We start from the raw sequence: 6,894 nt of genomic DNA on the forward strand, positions 1-6,894 counted from the left end.
GCGGGATGATCAAATTAAACAGTAACTTCAACTCAACATATTGAGAGTAGGTGCAGAAGATGCTCTCCACTTAAGTACAATGCTCTTCCGAGCGTAAAACAGAAGCAAACTTGGCAACGTGCGAACAGCTTTGGGTGGGGCCAGAGCATCTTCCAGCCCTAAAATGCAGACATCCACCATCTGGGGTATAGGAACAATAGTTAAGCTGGTGATAAAAGTGAGAACATTGGTCCAAAAGACCTGCAGTAAGGGACAAGACCAAATCATGTGTAAGTAATTGGCAGAGTCAGTTTGGCAACGCCAACAGCATGGTGGGCAATCTGGGTAGATTTTATGTAATCAGCATGGTGTATAATGAAACTTGTGTATAGTTTTAAACTTGATTAGATAGTATCTAGCGGCAATGAGCTAAGGAAGGGAATCTCTCACACATCCTCCCAGTCTTCCGTATCCAACTCCGCAACCCAGAAGGAATAAAAGCCTTCCAGTCCATGATGTACAGTCGGCTGTAATGCCCTGTAAATGGACGATAATGTTTTTTTTAAGGGAATCATCCGGAAGGAGTAATTCCATATCAGGCTGTTACAAAAGCAAAGGAGATGTCCCAAATTGTGTAGTGAAACCATGCCGGAGCTGGAAAAACCAAAAGCAATAGGACAGGGATATGCAATTAGCGGACCTCCAGCTGTTGCAGAACTACAAGTCCCATGAGGCATAGCAAGACTCTGACAGCCACAAGCATGACACCCAGAGGCAGAGCATAATGGGACTTGTAGTTTTGCAACAGCTGGAGGTCCGCTAATTGCATATCCCTGCAATAGGAGTTGGGTAGATCAAATGTATTTTTAATTTGGTCAAATGTTTGTAATGCGCCACCCTCACAAATGTGGGATAGATTGCAGATGCCATGACCAGCCCACAGAGCAGGATCCGGAATGGATTGGAATTCTGGTAGAGAGGGGTTCATCCATAAGGGAGTGTTTGGAGAGTAATGTCCCAAGTTATTCCTAGCATAGGAGACAACTGCTGCCCCATGCTCTGATCACCGTGCGCATAGATCTAGTTAGGGGATGTGGATCTTTAACTCTATGTATTTCGTAGGGCTTCGTATGAACCCACTAGAGAAGCTTCTAGAGCGACTGCAGCATTAGAGTCATCTGCTATGAGCCAATTATGAGCGTGACAACATTTCAGCTAGGAAACAGACCAAATTTGAGCTCCTTTTTGTGATGCTTTGTTACAGAGGAGAAAAAGTTGACATTACAGGAGATGGCCAACCAGAAGGGGATTGCTTGTCGTGTGCAGGGCTGGAAAACGCATCTCTGTGCCGCACAGTTGCTACAGCTGGTGAGCCTTTCAGTTTGTAGTTGTTTGTTCTTTTTATTTATTTATTTTTTTTTATTTTATTTTAACAACCATTCTCTTCCTCCCAGATTAAACTGGAACAAGATGTGTTTGATCGGTTAACTGTTCTGCAAGAGGGGCTCATCCCCAAAAAGAAGACTGCCACAGATGATGATTTGCACAGGATCAATGAGTTAATACAGGTATTACATGCAATCTCTAATTTTATGTTTAATACAGTATTTCATTTTTTGTTTTTCCCCCTGTAGAAGATTCCTCCTCCAATTATTCCAGTTTAAAAAAAAAACAATGTACAACGTAACACACAATTCTGCGTATGTGGAATTAGATGTGTTTTGTAGTCACTAAATTTTTGTCGAATTTTAACTTGGGGTTTATTGGTTTAGGGTTAAAGGTTTATTGCAAATTAATATTGGATAGTTATTGGTTCTTATGGTAAAAGGAATGCATCAACAAATTGTCTGGTCTTGTCATATTTGTTAGAAATAAAGAAAGCAAGGACAGTGGATATGCTATTGCTATGTTGTGTGTGTGTGTGTGTGTTTTATTAAAAAAAAAAAAAAAAAAAAAAAAAAAGATTTGGTATTTGGACTGCATATTTGCTGCCCACCTTTCACAAGGAAAAAGGGTATAATATTTACAGGTTGTAGTAAGTGACGTTAGGAGCATTTCATTATGAAATCATAGCCTTCTATTCGGTTAAATATAAGGGCTTCTTGTTTAATAACTGAAATAAACACAAGACCATTTTCAATTTTCTGTCCAAATGGTATAGAACACTGGAAATCTTTACACTGGAATAAGGGAAATGGCTCAGCACTTTACTACAAAATTTCAGACAAGCCATCATCGTCTTTTCCCCCACACAGCAGTATACCAGAGATCTCTTCTAATTCACTTTAATTCACTTTGTAAATGCAGCAAAATCTTGCCATTCCACTTTGTGGAAGAGCTCTAATCCTCCCATGATCAGCATGAAGTTACAAAAAGTTCACAAAAACCAATTGATGTATAAGGACAAATTGCTTTAAAAGTTTTGTTGTGCTTTACATGTTATGCTATGTGCATCATAACTTTCTAAACATTTTATTACTGTGATATGTAGGTGTTCTAGTGATATTTCTAATCCATATGAGGAACGGTTTTTGTTTAGCTGATATTTTGTATGCCTTTTTTATTTGTCTATTTTTGTACTCTGTAAACCAAACAAAAAATGTAATAAATATTTCGATTAAAAACATAAATAGTTACTCCTGCCATGATGTAGCTGAGCTGTATCAGCTCGGCTACATACAGTATATAGCACTGTCTTCTGGCAGCAGAAAGGTTTATTTATTAAAAAACAAAAAACCTAGGGAGAATCATTAAGGCCCCTTTTTCACAATGGGGCGGGGGCGGCGTCGGCGGTAAAGCGCCACTATTGTAAGCAGCGCTTTACCGTCGGTTTTACCCCCCGCTAGCGGCCGAGAAAGGGTTGAAAACCACCGCAAAGCGCCTCTGCAGAGGCGCTTTGCCGGCGGTATAGCCGCGCTGTCCCATTGATTTAAATGGGCAGGAGCGATATATACACCGCTCCGTAGATGCTGCTAGCAGGACTTTTTTTCCCGCCCTGCTAGCGCACCGCTCCAGTGTGAAAGCCCTCGGGGCTTTCACACTGGTGGGACAGCAGCGGCTGTTTCGGGTCGGTTTGCAGGCACTATTATTAGCGCAATAGCGCCTGCAAACCGCCCCAGTGTGAAAGCGGGCTTAACTTAAAGCAAAATAACCCCCTCCTTACCAAGCCTGCTTTGCAACCGGGCACCACTGTTTTTTTTTATTATTTAAATAGGATTATTCACCAAACCCAGTGTTATAAATGGGTACAAATTGGCAAAATTGTGGCATAGGTTTTGGTTAGTTATTGCAGTTTTATTTTTTTTTATTTTTTTTTTTTTTTTGTCAAAATTATAAGGTACCTGTTTTTAAATACTTTTTAATGCATATTTCTTGGGTTTACAATTACAAGTGCTGCACATAAATAATTTTATTTTATTCAAGAGTTAGAAAAATGTGCAAAATGTTGAAATTTTACATTTTTATTTTCTTATTACCGTACTTGGGGTTTGCTTATGAAAGTAACAGGCAAATCAAGATTTTATGCTACTGACAGAAAAACTGTTGTCCTATAGTCTTGCATTCATATGGATATCTTACAGGATAAAAACAATTGTTGATTGAACTGATGCACTGTTGCAAAGTTGAATTAGCTCTGGTCATGAAGTGATTACAAAATGTTACTGTCTAAAATAAAAATTTTAATTTACACCATAACACCAAAACAGTGTAGTACTGGGTTATATCATCTTCTGTTTACCTTATAACTGTATTTACTTTTTTTTTTTTTTTTTACAGGGTAACATGCAGCGCTGTAAGCTTGTCATGGATCAAATCACAGAGTCCCGGGACTGCATGCTTAAAGTTTTGGATCACAAGGATCGTGTCCTAAAATTGCTGAATAAAAGTGGTGCAACCCGCAGGCTTTCCAAAGTGAAACACAAAGACAAAATTTGATCAGTGGGACTGCTGCTCTGTTTACTGACAACCGCGTACAGTTGGCTGTTTGCTCGCTGTTGTCCCAGTGACCGCGAGCCATTCACATGTATATAGTAATTTTTTTTTTTTTTATTTTTTTTTTTTTATTTGGATGGGAATGAACCTAGTTACTCATCAATCCCAGCCTGACTGACTGCTCTGCCAGTTGCTATTCTGGACTTAAGAACTTTCTCTGTAACGAGGAAGCCTATTTTCTTCTTATTCATTTATTACCTGGTGCTGCGTATGAGAACAGATTAGTGTGTGTGATACATGCTTGTGTATAGTGCTGTTTATCCCATGTACACTATAAAAGTAACTCCTACTTGTGTTCCGTGTTTTGAAGAAGTTTCTTCTTAAAGCACCAAACAAGCCAATGCAGAATCTGTTGTAGTGTTATTGTAGTGCCCTAATTATATGTGTCAAAGTTTCCATATGTACATAATGTTGCTTGTTACTCTTTGGCGCTTACCTTTCCTTTTCTGCCTTCCTGTTTTACTTTTCTTTAGTGTTCTATAAATCATTGTTAAACAAGGGTTTCTTTATTTCCACCCCCCAAGTTCATAGTATATCTCTACTTATGCTGAGAAAAGCATTATTTATGTTTGTGTCTTAGAACCACAAACTAGCTATAGGACAGGAATGTCTTAGTCACGTTCTGCCCAGTTACTCCGGTAGAGGAAGTTTCATCTTGCTGGCCCTCTGCTGTGTCACTATGATGCGAAGCAGCCTGTGGTATAAAAGGAAATGATTTTATCTCAAATGTAGATCATAGAACACAGGCTGAGTATTCCTAGACCCTGGGTTATAGGCTCGTACCTTCAGGTGATTGTTTACTGGCAAAGCTTTTTAGAACATGCCCCCTGGGTGCCTTCCCTATAACTCTACTCCACTTGGAGTCTGCATCTTTTTTTTTTTTTTTTTTTTTTCCCCCCAGTGTCCTAAGGTGATGAACCTCCTTTTTTTTTTTTTTTTTTTTTTTATTTTTTTTTTTTTCCACTTGTGGAGAAATCACTCTGGGATTAAGGTAGAACTATAGTGTATGTGTGTAATATAAATTTAAATATAGGTGTGTGTATATGTAGATAGATATAGAGAGAGAGAATGAGAATTTTTGCTAAAAACCAGGTGAACATATGCTCTGCCAAAGTCCTGCACAACACTCCGCTTCAGGGTGCCAATGCTTCCCCTGCATCAGATCTGGACTCTATTTTAACCACAGTCTCTGCATCCGCATGCTACAAGCCGCCTACCTGACAAAGGCTGACTGTCACAATTTCTCTGACAACTAATGTATTTAATACAGTCAATTCTGTCCAAGCCTACAAAAGGCCATGTTCTGTGTTCAGTCTTTACTTGGGTCGGATCCTGATATGCCCCACATAGACGTGAATAAGGAGGATACTTAAAGGCAGGGTCGGAGGAGGCTGAAGAAGATGTCTTATCCTCAGCCTCCCAAATACCTGAAGTTGCAGCTTTATGCAGTATGCTTGCACATGTGGATATCCTCAATTCTGTGTGCAAAAGCCTTGGGGTTGTTGCACTCTATTCCTCTCCATTGTACCATGCACCCTTTGGGTACAAGGAGACCTGCTAAATCTAAAAAGACGCTAGAAACTTTGAGATGCTCTTAAAGGTTCTTTACTCTTGCAGACCCAGCTTTTTCTAGAAGATTTGTCTGTTAAACTGCAGCTAACTGGACTAGGGAAATGAACAACCAACATGGCCCTATATTCTAGGGCCGTGCCTTAACTGAACAATTACAACAGTTACTCTCTGCCTTGCTCTTTTTTGTGTGGATGCTCTAGAACAACTAATGAAACCATTTTCTAGAATGGCTCTAATCTCTATGCACATGTGTGGCTCTATTCAGTCTTGTGGCTTAAATTCTGGGCATATGAAGCTGCTTGTAAGATGCCAGGTGTTCATCTGGCATCTGAGGTTCTAGATGCTTATCTGCATATTCCCACTTATCCACCTCATCAACAGTTTCTGTGCTTTACAGTGCAATGCAAGACAATTTCCAGTTTTTGCACTGCCTTTTGGCCAGTCCTGTGCTCTAATGGTATCCACAATGGTCCTAGCACCTCTGCTTGCCCTTCTAAGAACATCCAGTTCACAGATTATATAGACAACCTTCTCCCTTTCAGCTGTCTGCCAACTCCTAAAGGACAATTGAGATGCTGTCTGGGTGAACAGCTTCCAGAAATCTGCTCTCCAGCCTCATCTTCACCTGGAATACTTGGGTCTGAGTAGATACACATCCAAAGCAAAGGTCTTCTTTCGGATCCCACATTTAGGAATTGAGGTCAGAGAGACATCTCTAGGTTAGATTATCCATATTAATTATAGCTTCATGATCCCTTAGTTTGAGATTGTTCCAAGTGCACAATTTCAAAAAATACCACTTCAGCACAACATCTTGTTGGCTGGGAGTGAGCATGCTCCTCTTAACCTACCCATGCTCTTGTCCAATCAAGCAAGGAATTCCAGATGCCACCTCCTGGATCAAGTGAAATGGGACCTTCACCCTGATATCCTCAGCCTGATATGTTAGAGCTGGGGGACCCCAAATGTGGGTATTCTGGCCATCCAGATTCCACAACAATCTACCTCTGCTTGTGGCCAGGATCAAGTACTCTTTAGCACTGGCAGTGGATGTCTTGATAATTACCTTGTCTTCGTACAAGGTAATCTGTGCCTTTCCTCCAGTAAAAAATTTACATCTGCTCAACAAAATAGAGCAAGAAAAGAAGCAGGTGATTCTTGTTGCACCAAACTAGCCTAGAAGAACCTGGTACACAGACATACTCTGACTAGTAGATCATCCCTGGCCTCTTTCCAGCAGGCCAGACCTGCTGTCGCAGGGCCCTCTATTCCATCCTGCTGCTTAGTTACTAACTAGCCTTAATGGCATGGCTGTTGAGTCGTCTGAGTCTTTTGTTCCTACCTTGCTTA

The 6,894-nt window shown here is 40.3% G+C and overlaps 1 protein-coding gene across 7 annotated transcripts in view; it reads left to right on the forward strand.

Moving 5' to 3' along the window:
- Window positions 1-4,266, forward strand: part of SAP130 (Sin3A associated protein 130) — a 60,140-nt gene extending 55,874 nt beyond the window's left edge. For all 7 annotated transcript variants that reach the window (XM_073625795.1, XM_073625793.1, XM_073625789.1 and 4 more), the window contains 3 exons: window positions 1,244-1,347; window positions 1,434-1,547; window positions 3,757-4,266. In XM_073625795.1, coding sequence (XP_073481896.1) covers window positions 1,244-1,347; window positions 1,434-1,547; window positions 3,757-3,915 — 377 coding nt within the window. In that variant the 3' untranslated portion in view covers window positions 3,916-4,266. The remainder of the gene's footprint in view (window positions 1-1,243; window positions 1,348-1,433; window positions 1,548-3,756) is intronic.
- Window positions 4,267-6,894: the final 2,628 nt, after the last annotated feature.

Source organism: Aquarana catesbeiana, linkage group LG04 (assembly GCF_042186555.1).
Source record: "Aquarana catesbeiana isolate 2022-GZ linkage group LG04, ASM4218655v1, whole genome shotgun sequence".
NCBI lineage: Eukaryota > Metazoa > Chordata > Amphibia > Anura > Ranidae > Aquarana > Aquarana catesbeiana.